The 27527-nt window shown below is 38.0% G+C and overlaps 1 protein-coding gene across 1 annotated transcript in view; it reads left to right on the top strand.

The window, feature by feature from the left end:
* LOC124721319 (PI-PLC X domain-containing protein 1-like) overlaps positions 1-27527 on the top strand; it is a 71973-nt gene that overhangs the window by 31502 nt on the left and 12944 nt on the right. The window contains exons 3-5 of the mRNA XM_047246229.1: positions 450-678; positions 3899-4135; positions 27171-27466. Coding sequence (XP_047102185.1) covers positions 450-678; positions 3899-4135; positions 27171-27466 — 762 coding nt within the window. The remainder of the gene's footprint in view (positions 1-449; positions 679-3898; positions 4136-27170; positions 27467-27527) is intronic.

Genomic DNA, 27527 nt, shown 5'->3' with positions numbered 1-27527 from the left:
TTCGGTTTGTTAAATTACAAGAAGACAGAATTGCAGGTCTGTAGGCAAAATCCCATATACTGCCAATAGAAACAGTTAAAAGTAGAAAAACTAAGATGTTTCCTTTTGTCTTCATAACAGGCAAGTCCCTCTAAATCTCCTTACAACCTTCCTCAACCAATTCCTCTTTCCTTCCTGAGGAAGGAATATAAAATTTCTGAAAGCTACACATAGGTTTCTTTCTATTTTTTTAAGTAGTTCTATAAACAGATTTGAAATTTTGCCTTGTGGGTGGAAATGGTAATTTAAGAGTTTCATGAGTCGAGTATGCTTAGGCACTTCACTATTTTTGCAAGTTACCGACTTTATAAACACAGGTTTTTTTTAACGAAACTCCAGTTTGATTCCATGTGCAAAAAACACCACAGAACTGATGTGTTTTATCTCTCACACGGATATTTGGATTACAGACACAGAGCCTCTCATTCGCATCAGTCCTCATGATTACCCTGATGGATACTACAGTACTAATATCAGCTTTGCTGAACAACAGTACCCCAATGGATGGAGTAAAGGGTCTGGAGAAAATCCCGTGCCTGGAGATGCTTGTCTGTCCTATTGGATTGCTGCCTACAAATACAATGAATTGCATCAGGCTGTCTGTCTTAAAATCCACCCTACTTGGATGTGGGATCATAGGTAAGGTGCTGATTGCATCTTTCTGTATGATGGCAAACAAGAACACAATGCATTTTAATATAATTGTCATAACTTTCATGATTTAGCCAGATAGTATATTGAATATTGTATGTAAATTTGCATTTTTTGTCAAATACTGCCAAATGCAACAATACCATTGTATGCATACACCAAGAAATTAATTTTTTGTTGAGTACTGTCAGTCATACGAAGTGCAGTGAATTCAGCTGCATAATTCACACCAATTGTTGTGTATATGTTAGCTATCATTTACAAACATACCGGTATTTTCCAGTAACATACAAGTTAAATGTGGAGTAAAAGTAATTGACTTTAGATTTAAGGTGTGTAATGAGCAACAGAATGAGACCTTACAATTACATAGTACTCATATATCAGAATGTAAATTCTGTTTTTAAATGGCAGAGGATTTTCACCATCATTAATAATGGCAATTTTTTAAAATAAATATGCAGTAGCTGGAATATATGATGAAGGAATTTCTGATGTTCTACAAAGCTATGCAGAAACAATTGTATAGTCTCCTTTCATTAACATTTACAGTATTGAGCTCTTACTCAGTGTGTGGTATTTTATTCCTTTGACTGTGCTTCCACACCTAATAGTGTGTGAAGTTACTGAAGAACTCAGTAATATTTAAGAAAAATGGAGGAGTCATGCAGTGGAATGTCTGGGACGATTCAGGGAAAGAACTGAAATATTGGACTATTATGTGGATGGATTAGGCATCAAAAATGAGGGTAAAAATTAAATATATGGTAGAGGATCCTAAACTGAGTATTTTGTAATAAGGATCCAGTGACTGGAAATTAATATTTAAGTCAGTATGAGGTCATGAATGCAGAATATATGTGAGGCTAAAGGTGCTCTCCCCCCCCCCCCCCTCCCTGTAACCCCCCCCCCCTCCCATCCCAACACAAGCTCTCAGGAAAGGAAAAAAATATAGTGTAGTCATGTCTTTTCTTTCAGCAACATATATTCTTTTTTATAGAGTATGAAAGGGCACAGCTGCTTTCCTTCTCCATCCTTCCCTTAATCCAAGCTTGTGCTCTGTCTCTAATGACCACATTGTCGTAGGGTGTTAAACACTAATCTTTCCCTCCCCCACCCCCCCCCCCCTCCTCCTGCCAATAGTACATAAACAATTGTTGAGCCCACAATAGATAGATCATGTCTGTATGCGTTTGGCACACAGTATTTGTTTTGCCTGTGACGTCATCACACTAGTGTAGACACACACACATGATTGTTATGAATTAGACTTGTGTAAAGTTATAAACTGGTGTAGTGTGGAAACATGTTATGCTAGGACATTGACTCAAGTGTCATTGCAAAGAATGTGTGGAGAAATACTAGGACCCAAAGTGAGACAATAAAAATATTGAACAGAATGTAAGTGAAGATCTGTACTAAGCTGAAAACTGCAAAATAATCAAAGATGTGATCTCATATGACTCTTAAATTTGCACAGAATTATATAAAACCCAAGACAGAGGAAAACTCACATTGAGTGAAATCGAAAAAGCCTAATAAGTCCTGCATTTAGTGAATGCTAGGCCTACAGGTGCATCAAAAATGAAATGAAAAAACAACACAAGGTGATTATGTGGATGGTCTATCGGGCATACAGAGGCCAGCGGCAGTCCAAATATCTACAGATCATGTGCAAGCATCATTCAAAGGCAATACAGAAAACAGTGATAATATAGACATCACCAGCTGAGTATGTATTGTAACCACCAAATATCATCAAGTTGTCATCCAACACTGACATGTCAGGCATCATTGCACATACATTGATGGAAGGTACTATGGAAGACTGATGTCACTGGTGTAGCCACTGTATTAAAGAGAGTGATTAGTTAGTTACTTTAGTGATCCATGCATCATTTTGCATGATAAATTGTAATGATGTGGAACGAGTCATTTTACATTCACATCACAAACTAATTTGTAAATGATTAAATTACATTTAACATGAAACACTTCTTATGATTTTATCTCACCATGTTAAAAAAATCCAAGGCGTGGAATGAAAATGCACACACAGAAATTTTATTTCTTGTTTATGGTTATTAACATGCAAAATTAGTATTGGCACTGTTTTAGAAGTTCTTTTTCTGGATATGTACAAACTTTAATGCCATTTTCTTCTGAATTTGTATTATTTTTAGTACTCATGAAAATAATTTTTTATCGTTGTAAAGCATTTCATTTGTAGGCCTTTTTTTTTTTTTAGTGCCTTGCTTTAGGTCTACTTTGTGAGAAACAACCACTCTATGACGTCGCAGAGATTAATTCTCTGTTCCTACCAAATGAGATTTACCCTTCACTGATCCTTTTCCCTGAGGACCAGGCAGTTTGGAATTTTTATATTAGCACTGCAAAATCTTGTCAAGTGAGGGGTCAGGACTCATATTTGTTTTTGCTGTGGTGTAATGACTAGCATCTTGCAAATTTACAATGTTATAATAGAATGAACAGTTTTTATATATATATATATATATATATATATATATATATATATATATATTTTTTTCCACGTGGGAAAAATATATCTAAAAACAAATATGGTGTGACTTACCAAACGAAAGTGCTGGCACGTCGATACACACACTAACAAACAAACACAAACATACACACAAAATTCAAGCTTTTGCAACAAACTGTTGCCTCATCAGGAAAGAGGGAAGGAGAGGGAAAGACGAAAGGATGTGGGTTTTAAGGGAGAGGGTAAGGAGTCATTCCAATCCCGGGAGTGGAAAGACTTACCTTAGGGGGAAAAAAGGACGGGTATACACTCGTACACACACACATATCCATCCACACATATCCATCCACACATATATGTGTGTGTGTACGAGTGTATACCCGTCCTTTTTTCCCCTTAAGGTAAGACTTTCCGCTTCCGTGATTGAAATGACTCCTTACCCTCTCCCTTAAACCCCACATCCTTTCGTCTTTCCCTCTCCTTCCCTCTTTCCTGATGAGGCAACAGTTTGTTGCAAAAGCTTGAATTTTGTGTGTATGTTTGTGTGTCTATCGACGTGCCAGCGCTTTCGTTTGGTAAGTCACATCATCTTTGTTTATATATATATAGTATTGTATCAATAGTTTTCTATATTTATTTATTGTAACTTGCAGAATAAATTAATTACTGAATTTGAATACATTTTTTCTTTTCTTTTCTTTTCAACAGAGCTGAGCTGGAGAACATGCCTCTTATTGGTTTGTTCTTTCCTGGTACATACAATTCAAATCACTTTAACAGAGGGAGTATACCCTTGCCAAGGCAAACAGTCAGCCATTTTCTTCTCACACAAGATTCTGATGTCTGGGGGGAATTAATTCGTGGTATTCGGTACCTTGATGTTGATATAGAGTATTGTCCTAACCAGGGGTCTTCTTCCACCCCTGCAATTACAGATGATGACAGGTACTTACAAAAAATAATTGTGTAATTTAGGTACTTAATTGTAGTAATTACTGTGCTTCAATGCAGCATGTAAAAAACTGAACTGTAAAGTATGGGAGTATAATTATATTTTCTCTGGTAGTTTAATATAATAAATCATACAATAAATCATTCAGTTATAAAGAGCACAGCTTTGTGAAATGAGTCCAAGCCAACAATAGTTTAACGAAATGAAAAAAAATCAGTACTCCAGCTGTATTCATTTCATGAAATGCATAGTTACAGAGAAAGTCAGAAAATTATGAGGAAAAACAATTACATTTGACTACGGATGCTGTTACTTATTCTTGTGCTCTGTGGTGACTGCTGTGACTCATTTAGATACTGCTAATTCCTTCTGCATGCCGTCCATTGATCTACAAAGTATGCTATATATATTTTAAAATAAGACATAATGGTTCCACTGAGACTTTCTGCTGTCTGAATAAAATATTTTATTTATGGTTGAAATTGGCCAATAGTGAAGAATATATTTTAGTACAAAATTTACATGATTAGTGTAAGGCAGTTTATCTAGCTATTGTGGATGTGTAGACTTCCTTTGCCATGTATTTTCAGTATACAAATTTTTATGAATTGAAGTGTGACACTTGTCTTACAGTGAAGTTTAGTTTCATACTTAAAACTCCTTAACCAAATGAAACATATTTAATTTCTTTTCATTTTATTTGTATCATAATGCAGCAAAATGACTATGTTTATCATGAGAATTAATGGTGTTTATCTTAAACAAGATTTCATTTATTTACTTATAATTATTGGCATAATAGTACCAGTATAGGATATGTCACATACAACATAGGTAGTCATTGTTTTTACTAAGATTGTACAGGTCTCATGAAAGTAACACCATTTTTAATAAGGTGGCTCATACTATAAAATAATCCATTGGAAACCTAGAAATTAAAAAATAAATTTATAATATTCTTCACTAAAAATATTTTTATTCAAATAACTAATTTTATAAATTGATTAGTGTGAGTAACTATGAGCAAGCAAAACTCACATCAGCAAACACGTGAGTAACACTGTAAATATTTACTGATGAACTTTGGAGCTCTCCTCCTTGGAGATGGTTTTGTATTCAATTAGCATTTATTAGCTGTGGATTCATTCTTCTGATATTCCTGATACAAACAACAAAAAAGTTAAGTTGATACTCATGTTTCCTACACTATGAAGTATAGCCATAAATATGCTTACAAACAACTCGCGTATTGATTTTATTGTTATATGTGTGGCATCTGTTCTGTTGGACATGTCTGATAGAACAGAGACCACACATACAATAATTTATATGCACCTCGACAGCAATGATAACTTCAGTGCAGATGCATACTATTTTCCGAACTCTTGTAGAAACTGAGAAAAGCTGTATGAAGGGGGTGTGTTATTTTTCACATTTGATTGGTTTTTATAGTTAGAGGATTGGTATACAATAGCTTGGAAGTCGAAATGCTGGTAGATGAAGGTATTTTATTGCTTTTTGAATGACTCAGTTGTCTACAGCAACATTTTGCTTTCACAACCAGTTCAGCATAGCCTGTTACCCATATTAATTTTAGAAGTCAACTTGCAAATCAAGTAATCAGCCACTTCTGCAACAGAGCACTTTATAGAGAAATCAACTGAAGATATAAAATCTGAGTAAATCTCCATGATCTTTTGTTACTAATGAAATTAAAATTGGGATCTCACTGGAACATAACAAAAAATCATACAGAAATGGAGACACACAAAGTAATGAAAAAAAAAAAGTTGACAGGCCACCAAAAGTCCTAGTCTCTATGGGTACTGTTGGTAAACATTTACCTATTCTAGAGATAATGCACAAATAGGGTTAATAAAACACTGCAGAAGGGCAAAATTGGAGCAACATTGTATGGAAAAAGAAAGGAAATGAAGTTGCTCTCTGTAAAGCAGTGTTTCACTTCTTATGATATAAGGAAGTAATATAAAATATGAAATAGATGTGCTGATTTGTGAAATGTTTTACTGTAACTGTTGTAGTATTAGTTATTGGTTGTAGACTTGTTTGATCCAGATACTGTTAAATAAATTGACATTAAGGATATTTAGCCTACCAGTGAAACTACTGGGCATAATTTTAAGCTCTTGAGATGTTGGTTTGAATATTCACTACCCTACTGCTCGTGGAACACACAGAAATACATAATGAAGTGATCATTTCATTTATCTTTCCATAGAGTAGCTATAACTTTGAATTTCATTATTATTTTGTCACTTTGGGATTGCTAGGATGGGATGAGTGACAGTCGTGCTGCAAATAATGAGAATGATTGCATTATGGTCCACTGCCACATTTTCAATCAATTTTAACACTTACTGCCAATTGTGGAGTTGAAATGGAAATATTTTTGTCATGATTATTTATGGATTCATTATGGATCTGAATGTAAACCAATGCCTTCAGTGTTTGCACTTGGCATTTGAAATTACTTTTCCTTCTGCGATTATGCTCATCTAGTAAACAACATTCAGTGAAACACTTTATGCAAGGGATCGTGGATTTGCTACATAGTAATACTCTGCATTTTTTGATTTATTGTTTTTTTATTTATTAGCACTTGGTTTAGGATTATAAAGGTCATATCAATTATAACTGAGATGACTAAACATGGACCACTTAACACCACTCTTGATAATGATATGACTTATGCCTGAGGAATAGTTTTCACACGTATGTGAGCTAAATAATCTATCACTAACACCCAGCTTATCATTCCGAACAGCATGAATAACAGAGGAATTTAAATAAAGCCACATATATCTTAGGTAACTGGAGGGTTCTGTAAATACCTTCTAACCCTTATCATCCGCTTATACAATAAGGTAATAACCAGACACAGATAAATTTCGAGTGTCAGTGTAATGAACAATGACCTGGTACACTGGCCTGCCTGTGTATGGTTTGTGAACTATTCTATGCCTATTTAGAGGTGAGGTGAGATAGTTTTTTATATTAACAGTAAGAAGCGCAAACTACAAAGCTTAAATGATTTACAATCAAACATTACGTACAGTGATTCCCATTACAGTTGTGACAACATTAGCAAAGACTGCAGCATACAAGGACCTTCACAGGAATCTCAGTAATACAGTAACTAGGGAAGCAGGCAATTATGATTTAGTAATTTGTGATTTAGCAAAGGAAACAAAATGTAAAAGCATTTCATTAAATGAGCACTGTAAATCATGATTTTTTTTTATTTCTTATTTTGTAATGAGTGGAATTTACTTATCAGTGTTAAGGAAATTGTCCAAAGCAGAGAGAGAGAGAGAGAGAGAGAGAGAGAGAGAGAGAGAGAGAGAGAGAGAATCTTTATAACATTCTTTGAAGTAAAAATTTTGATACACACATCTTCATTAACCTACATAGTGGACGGTGGGAATGCAGCCAGATACAGTGATAACAATAAATGAAATAGCCTCATAGTGCAGTAATGGCATTACGAGTTTTACTGCATGATCAATCTGAAGACTTCACATCTCATCTTCAGATATACATTTGAAGATAGAAAATATTATTGAACTAGTACTGGTATTTGCTATGACTAAGTATAATTTCTATGTATTGGGATTCAGCACAGACCTCCAACCCAACCTTAAGAATGGTTAACTGATTAGCTTACAGCATATACTTTACAAGAAATGTATGTTGTGTTGTATATGAACTAATTTACGTAATCTTAATTCTTTTTTTACCATGTGCACAGGTATATATAAAGATGAGACATGAAATCTTGAAATCAATCATGCAGTAAAACTTGCACCAAACCTGCACCCTAAGGATATTTTATGTATTGCTACAACTTTGATATTTTTTATTTCTTTTGAGAGAAAATTCAAGCATAGTGATGGAAGAAATGAAACATATTACAATAATGGGTATAAAGTATGAACTATGTTGTATTTGGAATTGTGGAAATAAGAAGTTTCTGTAAGACCTTCTTGCTAAAAGCACCAGCATAAGTATTGTACTCAATTAAATACAAATGTGTGAGTAGTGATAAGTGTACTTGTGCTTGATGTCAGGTAAATGATTTACTTAGCCAAGAAGTGGTTTCTATAAAGCCCCTCTTACACTTTGTGTTAGTATTATCAGAGCCTGTCATTTGTTGAACTATATTTAACAGGTTCAGATATTTACATTTATTGTGGGCTATGCTGTTTGGAAATGAAACCTGACCCTAACTAGAGATTTTGCTCTGAAGACTATTTCTTATATTAATATAATTAGTGATTCTTTTTATGTCCATTACAAAACATGCAGTTGACACTGAAGCATTTTGTCTCTGAAGAATGTCCATTTTATCTGGCAAATTATCAGTAAAAATACAAAAATGGTACGTGGTACGAGTAAAGACAATAAATCACTGTAGATAATTTCGTTGAAATATTGAACCAGCAGGAAAGTAAGCGACTTTTTGGGTGGAGGGAGGAGGGTGGGTCAAGATATGGGATAGAAATAGGGGTAGTGGTACATGGAGAACAGGGTATAGCAGAAACCGATACAACGAGGATTACAGACTTGAAAGATATGTTAAGAGTGAAAGTTTTGACCTGCAAATTTCAGTGAACCTGGTACATGTAAGGAAGGGGAAGCCACAAGACACATACTGTGCAACAGCAGTGGAACTTAATCATGTTGTGCTAAAAAGTGTAAAATCTGACCTTATGGTCAATCTTGCCGTTGGTAATGATTTGAGATTGAGCTATTAATGTAGGAAGATTGGAGATTATGGACAGCACATGGCTATATGGTTTCTTATTAGAATACCTCTTAAAGAACACACTGAAGAAAGGCTATGACTTTAGCCTCTAAAATTTAACTGAAGTTGAATTTGTTGCTGGGAGTAATTGGGAGTCAAATCTGTTGAGACAGCTCCTCACTGTCATTTCTGATATTTGTTCAGTATGAAATTTCTGGAAACAGTTGAAACATAATATTTACTATAGCATCTTTTAATACACAAATATTATCAATGTCTCCCAGATTGGTGAAGAACTTTTAAGAAATATAAGGCAGTTGTCTGCTTTCATAATTCCATTTGTAGCCCAAAGCAGTAACAGTACTGGGTGAGAGAAATTTGGTGAATGAAGGCTGTAATATTTTTTAAAAGCTGCTCTTAGTTACGTCACTAGTTTCAGCTTGAAAAGCCAATTTCAAGTGTTTACCTAGAGCAAGTTGCCATAAATATGGAAATGGCAGCAAAATTTTGTAATACACTACCATTTGTGATAATGTTTAACAAACAGTAAGAGCAGTTAAGGTGGGAAATAAATTCTGTAACAGGAATGCTTGGATGCAGTGTTCTATGGGGCAGCTACAGCTGAAACATAGAGCAAACACTGTCAAATATTGAGAAGTTCTACCTTGTTATGCAAACACTCATGATGTAGCCACATCAGCTGACATGGCCATAAGCATAAGAGATTCATCATTTTATTTTTCTACTTATTGTCAGACGCTTAATGCATCAGCCTTTATGTCAGTCAATATGTCAGTCAGTATGTCACAGGTTTAGTAAGCACTACCATGTTGTGACAGTCTTCCCCCATGCAGACTAATCATTCACCTCATTGTAACAGTGCTTTGCTTGTATTACACTGTTAAATATTATTTCACAGTCCTTTGGGGCAATTTACAGCTCACTGAGAATATAGAACAGTTGTCAGATATCACAACCAGAATCTGTTTATTGTTTCATAATACCACAGTGAATGTCAACTGTTACATTCTTGTTGTAGACATTTGCCTGTGTCAACAGTTTTTCACACTAAATATACAATTTCCTCAGTTTACCCATTTACATTATAATCTTTAATCAGAAATTAAATACATGCTGAACCTTTCTGTGTCAGTAATCAGGGTAGTTTTGAAGTGTATATACACAAATTACCATTGCACTTTAATAAATAACTGTGACCTGGATGTCCCAAAGTGGTTTAACCATCTAAATTGCAGTGGTATTTTATTTTATTTGCATCACCTTGGAGCATTCCTTCATGAAGTGTGTGTGCTATCTATTCAATGTAATAGTTTTGTGTAAGAAATACATGTAGGTTGTAGTGTTGTGTTAGCGTTAACGATGCCAGTGACAGAGCAAGGAAGAGGATACAACCTACTATCACAACATATCCTGTTTCTTTTGGATGTCACTAGGTGGGGCATCACACTTAACACACTCATTTTATGAGGAGATTGCTTACTTTTGTACTTTTAGTAATACATTTTTATTAACATTCTACAATAGAAGCTCCAGAATAGTGGATACGGACACATAAATGGGATGGACAAAAATGTGGGAACACCAAAACCACAACAAATTACAATGCCTAATAAGTGTAGGAAACCCATTGGTATTTAAAACAGCTTCCAGTCATCTCAGAATGGATAAATCCAGGTAATTTATGGTTTTCAATGGAATCTTGTACCAATCCTTCTGCAAAATGGTGGCAAGTTCAGGTAATGATGATGGAGATGGATAGCTATCAAGCACCCTTCCCTCCAAAGTAAACCACAAAGACTCAATAATATTGAGAACTGGTGACTGTGATGAGCAGGAGTGATATTACATTTCATCCCTGTACTCACAAAATCAGTCCTGGTTGATGTAAGCTGTTGTCATGTTCCAACACGGCATCATCATTTGGGAATGAATGTTGTAACATGGGATGGACCTAATCAGCCAGAATGCTCACATAACCTTGGTAGTAGTACGACCTTGCAGAATACCTATTCAGCCCCTGGTGTACCATGTTTCACATTTGGGACACGAACTTAGCCAGAAGTTCGAAACAGTGTCCAACCAAATGACTTTCTTCCATGGCACCATAGTCCACATTTTATGGCTTTGGCACCACATTTTTCTGTTACCAACACTTTCATCACTGATGAGTGGTTTTGGAATTCCAGCTCACCCTGCAATTGCCTGCTTATTGAGCTCCCTGAATGTTTTTTTGATGCTGACAAGGTTCATGAGTGTGACATTCAGTTGTGCAGTGACTTTTGTAGCTGTCATTCTTTTATTTTTCCTCAGAATCCTCTTCAATTATCATCTGTTATGATCACTCAACACACACTTCATCTGTGTTGTCATTTAGCAGATAATGTTTTCCTGCTTTCCCTGTATGTGGTATACATCTTTGATATGGTGCCTTTTGAAACATGAAACACTTCAGCTCCCTTGGCTACAGAAGCATCCATCTGCATTTATGTCCAAGCATGCATTTCTTGCATTGTTTCCATATTTTTGTTCAAACCCTGCACAATGGAAAGCATATTTCTGCAGAGTCACTGTAGGCTCAAGAGAAATTCTGTGAAGGAACATTCCAAGCAAGACCAATCCATAGCACAAGTTTCAATACTAAAGTTTGAAATAAACAGCTGAAAATTAGCTCAAGCAAGCATAAACATGTCCATTGTGATAATGCAAAATGCTGCTCTAGCAGTTATCTAAAAATAACTGGCAGAGGTGCTACCCAAGAGATGTGATGAAGTTGGCACACAACAGTGCTTGGGGTGTCCCACTGGTGGCACTCTCAGCAGTATGATAACAATTGTGAGCTCCTCTGTATTGCTGTCTCAGGGGGGATAGCAAACCCTTCCTCCCCATGTTATCAGCCTGTGGGGATGCTGATGCACCAGAATGGAATCTGATACAGCAATGACGGGAAGGAGCCACCAAGATCCTTGCCAGACTCCTGCCAAATGATGTTCTACTGGCTAGTGAGGCCCCCACAGAAAACAACATGGCTAGTGGAGAGGCAGAAGGAGTAGAGGCATAGAGGTAGGTGTAGAGGTAGAGGTGTAGAAGGTCTAAACTGGCACTGAGTGGAGTTAGACCTCTCCTCTGATGGTCGTTATCTCAGCTAGTTCTGCTAGCATACCAAGGCCAGAGGTACAGGTAGAAAAATCAAAGAATGTGACATGTCAGTTTCTCCTGAGATGAAAAATGGCTTTTCTTTTTGAATAGGAGAGAAACGAATTCTGTTTAAGCTGAGGGAACATGTGAAATATGTCAGTTTGATAAAACAGGGGATTTGATTTTTTTGTAGGAAATGTGGTTGTTGTGGCTTTTACCAATGGGAGAACCAGAAAAGAATATAAATTATTATGTTTATGAGGATAGGTAACTATGTGGGATTTGATGACACTCCTATTAACACTGATAGATGACGTGGACTTTTACGTAGATGTACAGGTCTGGAAATGGTCTGTTTCCATGTTAAAAAAGGAAACAAAATTTTATTTGTTTTTTCACTATTGTGTCAATTTTGATATTCCTAATGTAGTTACCTTCAAAAACAGATTGATATAATACCCACCACATTTGTTGCACAAATAGTATATATGCAATATGTTCTGACACATCAGTAAAAACTTCTGCTGCACCCATAATCTGTGCAAACAAGTCGTTCTCCAAGTGTACTGGGGTCTCATAAACAAGACTCATCATTGAGACCCACAAGCAGAAGAAATGGATGGGAATTGCAAAATTTGTTGTGTGAGCCATTATGTTGAAACCATATTTTTTCATCAAATCTACCAGCACATTTGGCAGAAAAATCAGATATCTCTGACAAATCAGGAGGAAAGGAGAGAAGTATGACTGAAAAAAAAATCACTGCCAGTGATACCTATCCATACGTAGTTGCTGACAGCAAGCTGAAATCCATGGGAATGTGGCCGTTTTGATTATTGAAAATGGTTTCCTGGTAACGTGTATTGTCAGTATAAATACTTTACCTTGAAAATAAGGTAATGCCCACATAATACTTTAGTAACCAAGCACCAAAGTTGACACAAGCACCAAAATCTGACAGGTTTATAGTCTGTCCCTTCTGGTAAGGATAAGGCTACAGAAACTGCTTATGTAGAGCGCAGTAGTGTTGCGAAGCAAATCCTTGTCACATGCAATGGCTGCAGTACTCGGCACACAGTTTCTCTTCAACTCTAAGCATATCTGCTTCAAAGTCAACACTGTTTTGACTCCTAGGAGTACCACAGTTTTCCTTATTGACTGTGAGCATCCACAGAACCACTCTTACACTCTAACAAAACTTGTACATGATAGAATTGTGATGTGGAAAAAACTGTCAGTAACATCAGCTGCCTGTATCACATAAGCACTCATTGTGGCCAACGACAAACGTGAACACTATATAAGAAACATCAATATTAATGCAAAAGTTAAAAAATATGAGTTAGTGTTATTTTATTATAGGTTAACTGGCTGAGTAAATCAGTTCAAACATTAGAGGAAGACAGTGACCTCCAATAGTATCATGCATAGTAAAGTAGTGTAGTGTTGAAACCAACATTTGAGTGGGTGGCAGTTTTACATTTATGCTACATGGAAACATATCATTTCTACACAAATGTTGTACACAAAACTTCACCTGCTAGTCATGTCTATAATGTTTAGAAATACATAGCTGAAATATTGTAACACTTTGTATCATCATCATCATCATCATCATCATCATCATCATCATCATCATCAAATGTCAGACAGCAACTGACAGATAAAAGTTTACTCTAGCCTTTTCCATTCTGCAGTCTGCACATATACACATTCATGTTGTTCTTGCACATTTTTTAATCTCATCTGCCCACCTTACATTAAATCTTGATCCAGATAAGAACTCCCTTGGTCTGGATACCATCAATTTGATTGGCTAAATGTTCCACTCACTCCCTTTCATTTTCACTGTGGTTGTAATTACCGAGTCATCCTTTTGTTTTCTTGTCCTTCCTAGTAATTCCTAAAATATAATTATCCTCTGCTAACAAAGTGATCACTAGGTTTTGGATGTTTTTTGTCTTAGAATTTCATGTCTCACTACCTTAAGTCATAACTGAGAACACACAATAATTGTAAACTTCCATTTCTGATGTATCAGAAGCTCAGGTTTGAAAACCACATTTAGTCTCTAAAAACATCCTTATTTCTCTTTCCATCCAGACATTGTTATTAACTGCCTGAAATACATAAACTAATCCACTGTTTTCTGTTTGATATCTTTATGAAACATTATTTTAGTCTCATTGTGATTGATTTTTAAGCCAAATTTTAAACTTGTTCAATGAAGTTCATGTTTTTGAAGAGAGTGTGTGCAAGAGGCAAACAGTACAATGTTATCAGCAAAATCAAGGTATTTCAGACACATTCCACTAACATGTATTCATTCTTCCTTTTTTTCCCTGTTTGAGCATTTGAAAAGTTGGCCTAAGGTTGCTGTAAATAGTTTTGATAAGAAATCATTTTGCCAGATTCCTCTTTCAGGTCTGACTTACCCACTATCCTGAAAAAGTCTAATGGATGAAGTAGCATTGAAGTGTGCACAGCATTCTAGAAATGTGATAAGCTTCGAGGTGTTGTAGAGGGTGTCTTGAGGAACAAATTGAGGATAGAAATCAGTGTCCAATGCTGCCACAGAGCATTGAAGTTATAGGCACTGGTGCCTGCCATTAGGCCAGCCCTTCATCAGCGAATGTAACCTTTTACACTGAAAGATTATAGGCAGAAAGTCTCGCAAGGTTGTTTGTTAGTCAACGATCGTGACTGACTGCCATTATCACAGGAGAGAAGATTGAGCTAGCTGCTGTGTAGACGTGCATTATCTCCTACGAGTGCAATGCTCTGTTGCCTTGTTGGATGACAATTTTGGACACAGATTTCCATCTCCAGTTTATTTTTCTCCTGTTTACTGAAAAACATTGGACACTTAGGGTTCCAGGAGAAAAATAAACTGTGATGGAAACCCGTGTCTGAAACTGTCATTCACCTAGGCAACAGAGCATTACATTTGTAGGAGACAAAGCCTTTCTATGCAGCAGCTAGCTCCATCTTCTCCATTGGTGACCACAGCAATCAGTTGCAACCCATGAATAACAATCAATATTGCGAGATGTTCCACCTATGGTTGGTCAGCATAAAAAGTCACGCCTGCTGCCAAAGAGGTGGCCTAGAAGCAGGCACTGGTGGCTATAACTTTGATGCTCTGCAGTGTCATTGGATGTTGTTTCTGGACATGGGTTCCTATTCTCAATTTGTTCTTCAAGACAGCCTCTACAACCCATCATAGTTTGTTGCTCATTTCTAGGACATCCTGTATATTCTGTAGCATACCAGAGTTTCATGCAAGTTAGAGGGCAGCTATGCTATGCAGTCTGCAAAGAGAGAGATGTTGAATACTATACAGACTCACCATTGTGCTCTGTTTTTCTATCCCACACTATCAGCACCAGCTGTTACCTGGCAACTCTTGAAAAATTTAGATACTTGCAAGACTATAGCTATTGCATGTTAGTGTAATACTATTTGTGTTCACTTTAGGTCAGTCATAATTAAAAACTACACCACCATTTGTGAACATTTCAACTCTTAGGAGGAGATGTGATTACAATGAAATTTATTCCACAGTTAAGGGACAAGACAACACAAATGATTAGAATTACAGAACTGTTCATGATTTTGACAGAGAGAATTCAGTATGATGTGTAGCTACATGCTAGAATCGGAGTCTCTGGACCCTGCAGTAGGGAATCAGAGAGGTCCTGTATATGCTGCTGGGGGTATAAACTGCCATGTAGTTTGTATTCACATCCACAAAGCACCAACAATGTTTGGAGATGGACCAAAATGATCAAGTTGCTGACCGAACATATACTGGACATGTTTGATAGGCGACATGTCAGGCAAATATGCAAGCCAGAGTAGCAGTGGTACACATTGTTCTTCAAAGATGGATTGCACTTTCCTGGCCACATGTGGGCGGGTAATGTTCTGGTGAAAAAAGCCATGTCGAGGGGCATTACTTCAGACTCTAAAGCCTGCCTGGCATAGCAGATGCTGTTCAGATTGCCCTCAATATGTAGGAGATGAGATTGCACATTATAGGCATTGTCACCCCAAACTGTCACATTTGTCATTTGCCCTCTATGCTGCTCAACTTTGCAATCTGCCTGATTGTGTTTAACACAGTAGCACCTAACACGTATGCAGCTATCACTCACTGCAGGACAAGTCGAAATGGGATTCATCAAAAAACACTTCATTCTGCCACACAGTACACAGTGATGGCATTCAGGTGCTCATTGCAGTCTGAGGTGTCGGTGGTTTCTGGTCAGTGGAAGCCAACACAATAACGTGTGCCGTTAGTCCAGCCCCAGCAGAGGGTGTTGAATCATCTACACAGACATGTCCACACCCCCTACACTACACCAACATTGAGCCAACACTGTGGACACAGCTGTTCTGTTGGTTGTGGCCATATGGATAAGATAGTGATCATTCCATTCTGTGGCCATATGCTGTGTCCAGTACCCACTCGTAACTGTGCATGACCCTCTTCTATCTGCTCATTCCTCATACCCTTTTTCCAGAAGCCAATCATTCTGCCCCATTCAGACTCTCTGAGATACTTATACTGCTCTCTTGGACATTGAAGAGTCATACCAGCACTTGCTTGCAACTCATTTGATGGTTCTGTTCTGTCTGAGGGTGGCATGACACTGACCTGTCCATGCCATATGAAAGAGAGTGCTGCTGGATCTACAAGCATGTCAGCTTTCCCCAGTCTTAATCACCTATTATTGTTCCACTGTTCTATACATCCTCCAGTTTTGGAGTGGTCCAGACCATTATTTCTGAGTGTTGCAATTTTCACTAACAGTAGAGTACAAATGCTAAGAAAAACCTTATTGTTCCTATACTGACACAGAAAACAATTTAATTGTTCTATGTACACCCTGAAGTGCACACTATGGACAAGCACGGCAGAATGATGTTACTGGGTGATGAGTCATGGTACACTGCCCCTTCCCTACCTCTTGCCATCTTAGGTGCACATCATTCTAATATAGTTTAAATTAATGCATTGTTTCTCAAAAGCTTTGAGTACAAATTGTGTTGAAACTGAGTCAAAAAGCTTTCTCACAACCTATGAATCACAAAAAGGGGCATTTCATATTCATTTTTTCATTCTACAATTTTTGGTCATTATTTGTAAATTGTCTATTCTGCTAAGTCCACTTCAAGAGCCAGCATATTTCTTTTCCTGATTGAACTCTATTGTTTTTCTTGTATATTGTTGAATGAATTAGAACACTGTGGAATAAAGGATGAGTTATTTGGTAGGGTTCAGTCTTATTTAAGCAATGGAAAGAAGAAGGATGCTTACATTCTCATATAACAGAAAATGAGCTGGTATCCAAATGGATACTGTAATATGAAGTGCACCACAGGTTAACATATTAGGTAATTACTTTCTTGATATACATTGCTGGCCAGTAAAATTGCTACACTAGGAAGGACAGCAAATAGTTAAGTGTTACTTGCTGTATGAATATAGTACAAAAGAAATAATACATGATTATATCTGTAGGTGATTTTGGTTGTATTTTAACACATTTTATCCTAATGACATAAATAAATTTACATTTTATCATCATGTCATAAGTAAAAGTACCACATTTTTCTTTTAAGAGTTTTCCTCTATTCTTACACCAAAGATTGCCTTTTAACAATAAGAAAACATTCATTTTGTAAAAAATTTTTGATATATGAGGAATGCTTTTAATTTCCTTTCGAATACTTGTACATTATTAATTTCCTTTTTTTATGTTAATGGGAAACTTATTGTATACTTTTATACCCCACTCAGTAACTCCTTAGTTTACTTTCAGGAGAGTTGCCAAGCCTTGGTGGAAATTATACATTGGATATATGTGAAATATGACAACAGCATAATTGTTCTGTCAACAAAGTGAAAAATTCTTCTCAGTGCAAAGCATGCTGAGCAGCCGATCGGCATAATCAAAGGGCATAATAATATAAATTGACATACAACATAGCTTCTACATTTGATAGCAGTGGTTATTAAGTGGGATGACTTGATAAACACAAAGTAAATTATAGTGTGAAGTGGCATAATACATAATTAACAATATTTGCGAAATGAGGTGTATCTGATATTATGATTTAGAAATTCAGAGACAGAGCAGAAGCAGTGTTCAAGCAATAACTGTTTCAGCCTTAGCTTAAATATATGTAATTTTGGTAGGCATTTTAGGCAAGAAGGCATACGGTAATGTAATATATCTCCAATACGATACACTCCTCTGCGGCATAAGTTGGTACTTACTGTGTTTATGTGTAGATTTAGCTTCTGCCTAGTTTCATATATGTTTATATATTAGTTATGTTTGAAGAGGTTTTCTTTAAGATTTTCTCTGTTGTGATGAGATAAAACTACTTTTGTCCAGCCATAACTGTGGGTTCCTTGATTGCTCTGGGACAAGGCTCATCAAACTACACTCATGCTCATAAATTAAGGATAATGCTGATACATGGTGAAACAATGCTGTGGTGGGCAGTTTGCATGTTTAAATCACCTTGGGGTATGACCATGCGGTGCATTTGACCTGCGGTCATCGTACGGTGGCACTGGTAGGAGTCCACATATGCAAAGATGTGTTGGTGCACGTCAGAGTACAGGGCAGTGAGGAAGTGTGCAGACGTTTTCAGATGTCCTAATGGTGACTGTGTGTTGAAAATGGCTCAAAGAACACATATTGATGACGTTATGAGGGGTAGAATACTAGGGCGACTCGAGGCTGGTCGAACAAAGCAGGTCGTAGCGTGGGCCCTTTGTGTGCTACAAAGTGTGATCTCAAGATTATGGCAACAATTCCAACAGACAGGAAACATGTCCAGGTGCTACAGTAAGGGACGTCCACAGTGTACAACACCACAAGAAGACCAGTATCTCACCATCAGTGCCCACAGACTGCCGTGGAGTACTGCAGGTAGCCTTCTCGGGACCTTACTGCAGCAACTGGAACAGTTGTCTCCAGACACACAGTCTAACAGACGAATGGACAGACATGGTTTATTCTCCCAGAGACCTGAAAGGTGCATTCCACTGACCCCTTGTCACAGGAGAGCCCATAAAGCCTGGTGTCAAGAACACAGTAAATGGTCATTGGAACAGTTTTCCCAGGTTATGTTCACAGACAAGTCCAGGTATAGTCTGAACAGTTATTCTCACCAGGTTTTCATCTGGCGTGAACCAGGAACCAGATACCAACCCCTTGATGTCCTTGAAAGGGAGCAGTATGGAGGTCGTGGTTTGATGCTGTGGGGTTGGATTATGATTGGTGCACATGCAGCCCTGGATGTCTTGGACAGAGGAACTGTAACAGGTCAGGTGTATCGGGACGTCATTTTGCACCAGTATGTCCAGCTTTTCAGGGGTGCAGTGGGTCCCACCTTCCTCCCAATGGATGATAACACACAGCCCCACCGAGCTGCCATCGTGGAGAAGTACCTTGAAACAGAGTATATCAGGCAAATGGAGTGGCCTGCCTGTTCTCCAGACCTAAACCCCATCGAGCACATCTGGGATGCTCTCGCTCGACTTATTGTTGCACGTCTTCAAACCCTTCCGACACTTCAGGAGCTCCGACAGGCACTGCTGCAAAAATGGCAGGCTATACTCCAGCAGCTGCTCGACCATCTGATCCAGAGTATTCCAACCCGCTGTGCGGCCCGTGTACGTGTGCATAGTGATCATATCTCATATTGATGATGGGGTACATGCTCAGGAATCAGTAGCGTTTTGTAACACATGTGTTTTGGGACAGTTTTCTCAACTTATCACCAATACCATGGACTTACAGATCTGTGTTGTGTGTGTTCCCTATGTGCGTATGCTATTAGCACCACTTTTTTGTAGTGTCACGTTGTATGGCGCCACATTCTGCAATTATCCTTAATTTATGAGCATGAGTATAGAACACATGAAATAATAGTTCACTTTATGACACAAATGAATAAAAGTTTTAGTTAACTTTGACACATTTCTTTGCCACAGGAGTCCTGTATAATTTACAACTGTCATTGACTATGGAAGCATTACTTAATGCACTAAGCGACAAACTAACAAACTGTTCTCTCGAGGCACAATGTGCAGCATGTACTGAAGTACAGCTCCATCAGAAACTTTAACAACTTGTTGGTCCTACACTGTGATGGTGACTCCTTCAGATGAGGTCACAAACTGGGACAGAGCTCTTCCAATCTTGGTCCTATATTAGCCTCAATGCGAGGGCGCTGCAGTGCTTGGGGAGAGGTGCGATTTTCAGAAGCATCTCGCATATGCTGTTGCAGATTGCAGCACGCCCTCACTAATTTTTGTGGTATCGATATGCATTGTTGACTTTAGTGTGGCACCACAATCTGGATTATACCACTTCCCCCCCCTTCCCCCATTCACCAACCTCTGCACTGTCATGTAGGGTGGATGCACGTTACAACAGGGGATGGGGGGAAAGGAGGACTGGATGTGGATGCAGATGAGGATGCAGGGAGGGTAACTGTGGCCAATGGCACACCCCTGCCCACACCCTGGTATCCAATGCAAGGGTGACCGGGAACACCAGCCAAAAAACCAGCCGCAGGGTGCATGCGCACATCCAGGCATACAGACACTGTAGTCAGTTGGATGGCATGAGGATCTTATGGAGATGCATGATGACCTTTTGCAGACACCTCGTCCATGGACATCAGTTGGGCAGATGTCAGTGCTAGTGGCTGGGTGTCGATCTCCATGGGCATCACAGTGTATGGTGCCAGTCATGACTGGTGAAGAGATGGCTGCGACAGTGGATGAGGACCCCAGCAGTGTGCTGGGTCTCTGGACAAGCATTCTCTGGTCAAGCAGAGTCACTTACAGACACACAGGTGCAGTGCAGCTGGTTTTGGTGGCACCTCAGTAGCCCAGCAGAATTATAGATGACGTAAGATGAATGTATGTGTGCCTTGGTAATGAATCCATTTACCCAACACTATTTCTTTCCCAAGACTTTGTAAAAGGCTTAATCCTGATGCTGAGACTTTGTTGCAGTGGAAAAAATTGTTTCCACAATGTGCCTTTAACCAAGTCATAATACTGCCGGTGATTTCCCATCATGTGGCAAGGAAAAGTAGGAGGACAGAAAAATGTTCAGTGCCTGGTCCTGTGTATGGGAGGTATGGAGTTTCTCTCTGTGACTTTTGAATGTTTGAACAAGCTGTTTACCTTCAGCATTAGACTGTGGATGAAAAGATGCAGTGGTAACATGGTGTATGCCACTGGTGGCACAAAACTCTTGGAAACCAGCTGATGTGAATTGTGGACGATTGTCCGAGACAATGATCTCGGGAAGACCTTCAAGACACAAAACAGAAGACAAAGCTGATATCATACTTACAGTAGTGATGGATATCATGGGGACAACAAAACGAAACTTACTGTAAGCACCTACCAACTACAACAATCGCGTATTCTATAATGGACCCACACCACAGTTGAGACAGATGTGGCCACTCAAAAGAGTGTTGCAGCAGAGCTGACTGATTTTCCACATGAACTTTGCAATGAGCAGTCATTTGCTCAATCTCAGTATCCATGCGAGTTGCTTTGGGCGAACTATGCACCAATGACCTTGATGCAATAAAGACAGAACTTCTCGCTTTAGAGTTTGAGGAATCATAACATGTGCATGGTCATTCTCTGTATGCAATATAAGAACATTGCATGTGGAAAGTGCATAATGATGAGAAAAATAGCATCGTGCCACTGGCTGGAGAGTTTCTTTCAAACTACATAGCCACCCATGGCACACATACTGCAAAACAACATGAAGAGATGCGCCAGAAGTAGTTACTGCAGCAACATGCTGAAAGTTGAGAGGAAAATTTTGAAGACATTCTATATCCTGACAAATGATGTGAGAACATGGTTCTTCAGACAAAGCAAATGCTGTATTGGTACCAACCAGTAAACATGACAGCATTTGAATTTTGGACAATGAACCTGTACAATAACTCATACTAATAATTAGACAATATCAGTCCCCAATGTTCACTGTCTGAGGTGGGACAGGCATGGCAGGATTGAACAAGGCCATCAAGTGCCAATGATTTGTCAGCAAATGGAACTTTTGACCATACAAATACTGTTGGAATTTTGTAACTCTTTTTCAAGCTGACTGTAGTTACACTGCACTTTGTTAAGAGTTTTTGAGGCAAAATCAATGGGCTTGTCAGAAGAACCAACCTTATGAGAGAGCACCCCTCCAGTCCCATAAGAATGCAAAGTGAATAAAACATCTATGACTTTCAGTTGTTGAAATGCATTCTAGCAATGTTTGGACCACACAAATGGAACATTTTTCTGGTGCAGCCAGTTAAGCAGAGCAGCAAGGTGCACAGCGTTACCAATAAATTTTATATAATAGGTGAGCTTCCCCTTGACTGACTGAAGCTCCTTGACGATATGAGGCATCAACAGATCTCTAATCACAGCGAAGTCTGATGGAGTCATATGTATACCCTGTGCATTTATTATATGACCTAGATAGTTCAGTTCTTCCTGGAAGAAGGAGCACTTTTCCTTATTACACTTTAAGCCAGGTGCATAAAGAACTTGAAACAAACAGTCTAAATTTGCTGAATGATCTGTGATCACAATATCATCCAGATAGTTAGTACAAGAAGAGACTATTGCTGTTAACTGTTCCAGAAATCACTGAAAAATTGCAGTAGCTTGAAGCACTTCTGAACAGTAGCCTTTGAAACTGGACAAACCTAAGTGAGTGTTTATCATGAACTATTGCTTGGACTGTTCATCCAGAGGTAACTTACAAATGTTTTTTGCAAACCTACCATTGCAAAGTATCTGCCTTAGCCCAGTGTGTCCATCAATTCCTCAGGATGTGGAAGAAGATAAGAATAGTCTGTGGGTTTACTGTTCCCTTAAAGTCAGCACACAAATGTAAACTACCTGAAGGCGTCTTCAGAATGACCAAGGGCGATGGTCATTGGCTTCCAGAAACAAGTTTGATAACTCCATTGTCTTGCTATCATTGCAACTCTGAACAACTTGTTCACATATTGTAAGGGGGATAAGAAGCACATAAAAAATTTGATTCTGTGCATTGTCCTTCACAGTGATGTGCGCTTCGAAGTCTTTAGCCCTTCCTCTACTTGGTCCCTGTAGTTCCGTGTACTTACTACACAAGTCAGAAATATAAGTGAGAGGCACAGAAACACTGATCTATAACACATTGTTCTGAATGTACAAGTCGAACAAATCAAATCCAACCCAAATATGTTTGCACTATTTTTAGAATTGAGTTCATGAAAAGAAACACACTTTGTCACTCCCTGGAAAGTTGCTGACAAACTACACATGCCAAGGACTGGAATTTCTTGTCCACTGTAGGCAGACTTAATAGAAGTAGGCAGCTGTAGCAGTGGGCTACCACTTCAGGTGCAAATGTCTATTTATCAGGAAAACAGAAGTACTGGTGTCAAACTATAGCTTGATTGTATTATGCTTCACTTTTCAATGAAATAAAAGTTTGTTCACCTGCCTGCATATTGCAATAGAATCCTTCCATAGTGTGGAAATACTTGGTTTGACTTGCACTGTGCTGGCCGGAGTGGCCGAGCAGTTCTAGGCGCTTCAGTCCGGAACTGCGCGACCGTTACGGTCGCAGGTTCGAATCCAGCCTCGGGCATGGATGTGTGCGATGTCCTTAGATTAGTTAGGTTTACGTAGTTCTAAGTTCTAGGGGACTGATGACCTCAGAAGTTAAGTCCCATATTGCTCAAAGCCATTTGAACCATTTTGACTTGCACTGTGAACACTTGTTGACAGCAAAGTTGTGGTTGCCACATGCTAGCACGGCAGCAACTGTCTCGCTCTCCCTGTCTGCAGCATGCACACACAGATTGAATGTAACCTTCACATCCACATTAAAAGCAACAAGCATTACAACGAGGGCAGCCTTTCTGATGATACCTAGAGAAACACGAAGGACATGATTTTTTACCAGTGTTGTAACACACACTGTATACTAGAAAACTTAGATTGTTACTTCTACTGTTCCTAATGTTTGTCTGAGCTCCTTCCTGAACTCTTGGAACACTATTCTGCACTGGAGACTGAGTGTCTCATGCCCTACAAAAGAGGTACATGGAGCCTCAAAATCAACCTGTGTTGAGTCCACAATTGTTTGAGATTCCACTATAGACAGTACTATTTTCAAATAAGGGTCATACAGTTTTAGAATCACTGCAGGAAAGTGTGCATCAGACACATTCTGTGTAATATCATCACACCACATGGCTTCACTATAATGAATGGCACACAAACACTTAAACTTACAGTGTCTGGTGAGACCTTTGAGTTCCTCTACCCATTGCATGACTGTCTGAGCAGGCTTCTACTTCAGATGCTACATTAAATTCGCTATCACAATATTCAACTAGCGATTTCACTAGATCATTGTACATGACCGTCTCAGGAACAGTTTCGGCACACAGTCCAACACTGATGTTTTAGACATCAGGACAAACAGTGGACAAAAAGTAAGCATTGTTCTTCATACCTGTTATTTGGTAGGCAGAAAAGTATGCTTCTAATTGCACCCAGTAGTCTGACCATTCTTTGTTCTGGCTGTGGTAGGGGAAAATTTTTGGAGCATCTAACGGCAGCATTACTGCATGCTTGTTCAGTAAGGACATCAATTGACTGACAGCGAGCAGCAGGCATTCAATCTGCTGTACCTGAAACTGTGCAATTTTTGTTATAGATATTTCCTGTGACAGCTCAGACATGGTAAAAATTGGTAGGACACACAAATACAATAGAACACAACAGAAACAGCAAGAAAAATGTGCACTACTCATATGCAGGCAGGCAGCTGCCAAGGAATATGAGCCAATTAAACACCAATCATTGTCACTTTTGTTGTGACCACATTAAACTACTTTTGTATAATGTATTCAGTTTTTTTATTTTGAGTAGTAAGGTGCATTTCCCACTTACAATCCTCCTGAACATGTATGCATAAATATTTGTATGACAGTAATATCAGTGGTGAAAACAGGGTTTGCAAGATGGAGGTTTAACTACCACATCTTTTTCAGCCTATTGGTCCTGAATCACTGTGCTAAGCTATGCATAATAGATGTGGCAGTTTCCTGCAGATTTTCCTCTCTATGTGATTTAATTAGAATATCAGAGTTATTGTCAAGGATTACTGCTGTTCCATCATGTAGTTTACCAGTCAAGTCATTTGCATACAGCAGGAATAGGACTGTTCCCAGAACTGAGTCTTGTGGGACTCCATACTTGATATTTTGCTCATTACTGCAAACACAAGAAATTTTGTTTGTTTCACTGTCTTTGTATTTTACTCCTGTAATTTTTGACAATTATTGAGATATGATTGGATCCACCTTTCAGAATTTCATAATTATTTAATTTATGCAAGGGACCGTCTCGATCAATAACATCAGAGATTTTACTTAGGTCAAGAAATATCCCAGATACAGGTTGCTTATCACATTACATTTAAAAAGAAAAAATTGCTAACCGGGTTGACTTTATAACTCTGAATCCATGTGAGTCTTATCAGCCTTCCTTTATTTAAGAAGCCAGTTAATCTTCTGAGGAACATTTTGATGAAGCCTGACAAAACAAACTGGTAGGCAATCCTTTAATGATTTTTGGCAATTCTCCAGGTGTTGCTGGATACATGAATAATGCCTTTCCATGAATTTTTTTGATTTGAATGTTCTCTCTTACTGTACGGCTGTTTGTCATGATTTATGTTTATCAACTGCTGTGCCCTGTTTGAAAAATAATGGTTGAATGCACTAGCCACTTGTCTGTGATCAGTTAGTTTACTGTTGTCCATAATCAGCTCATTTCTCTTCTTATAATTTGCCATATGGCTTTGGTTTTATTCTTTAAATTACACATTATTGTCATTTTCTATTTTTTTCTTTATAAAATAATTTGTTTTAGTATTCATTGGTATCCTTTGAAATGGGTATTAAGACTACACAGAACTAGTATTTTGCTTGGGGTACTCATACAATCTCTCCTCTTATTTTGACATGATATCCAACTACATGTTGGTTTGGTTTAAATCTGTCTTTGGGAGAAGCAGATTTCAAAACATTCAAGAAATAATTTCAAGAATGAATTTAATTTCACATGTGCTGTGTTGGTTGGCACTTCCTCCCACACAGTTCCTGATTTAAATGGCTTCTAAACAAATTAATAGATTCAGTATTTATTATTGTAATATGTTTAACTTGAATGTGACCATTTAGTGTTTTTCTGCTAGTGAGTTTTAAGGTTGTCATTTGACTGTTGTGATCAGGCAGATCATATATTCAACCCATTGTCATCAAGCAAGGTCAAGGAACAGATTAACAGTCAAGGTCTTGCTGTGCCCATATACACTTGCTGAGTATGACATCATAAGGTACAGGTTGAAAGTGAACAATAATGAGTCCAGTTGTTTATGATTATTATTGTTTAAAAGCAAATACAGTTTTAAAAGAATTGATACTAGCAGAGAAAGGAACTTTCTAATTTTTCCCCGCCATGTAAACTGTTTATTAATTACTACTACTACTACTACTACTACTACTACTACAACTACAAAGAACAGTTTCCAGTTCTAATCTGGCAACACAGCATCATTCACAGTATTGTTCAGTACAGTTCCTAGTTACATCTAGGACTTCCTCTCTCTGGGTAGCAAGTGCATCCCCCTCCCCCTTCCCCCCAATGAAAATAGAAATATTTAGTTGTGGAGAACTTTGTTTTCCTTTGTGGCTCCAAAAAGAGTCACAGTAAGTAGAATGTAGAATTTACAAGAAAAACAGAGCATAAAATAAACAAATTACAACCAGAGAATGAGTTCAATGTTCACTGTGACTAAAAGAGCACTATTTATACATACATATATTTCTGTGTGATTACATAAAAATAGGATTGTCTGATTATGCAAATAGTAAATAATAATTTCAATATTTGAAAAAATTGTGTTATAATGATACAACAATTAAATTACAGCAAATATATTCCAACTAAAATTTACTAATAAACTGTTTAGATGCTCGGTGAATCATAGCCTGCCTCATGCAAATCATCTGCTGCCTGTGCTTAAGGATATTAAAGAATTCTTGAAGAGGGCAAAGTATGAAATAGTCATACTTGACATTCACCACTTCCCCATGGGATTTGAAAAGAACACAGACCTACACCGTGAATTTGTTTCATTGCTGTATTCTGAGCTTGGTGATTACATACTGTCATTCGACAACATTACCTACAATTCTACATTGGCTGACGTGTGGCACACTGGACGTACTCTTATTGTGGCATACAATGATTCTGAAACAACGACAGGTAAGGGTAATTTATTGGTAATATTGTGTAAAAATTTATTCGAAAAGCTGGAGGTCTTCTG

Source organism: Schistocerca piceifrons, chromosome X (genome assembly GCF_021461385.2).
Source record: "Schistocerca piceifrons isolate TAMUIC-IGC-003096 chromosome X, iqSchPice1.1, whole genome shotgun sequence".
Classification (NCBI taxonomy): domain Eukaryota; kingdom Metazoa; phylum Arthropoda; class Insecta; order Orthoptera; family Acrididae; genus Schistocerca; species Schistocerca piceifrons.
Note: the sequence above shows the minus strand (reverse complement) of the source record. Positions and strands in the feature narration are given on the sequence as shown.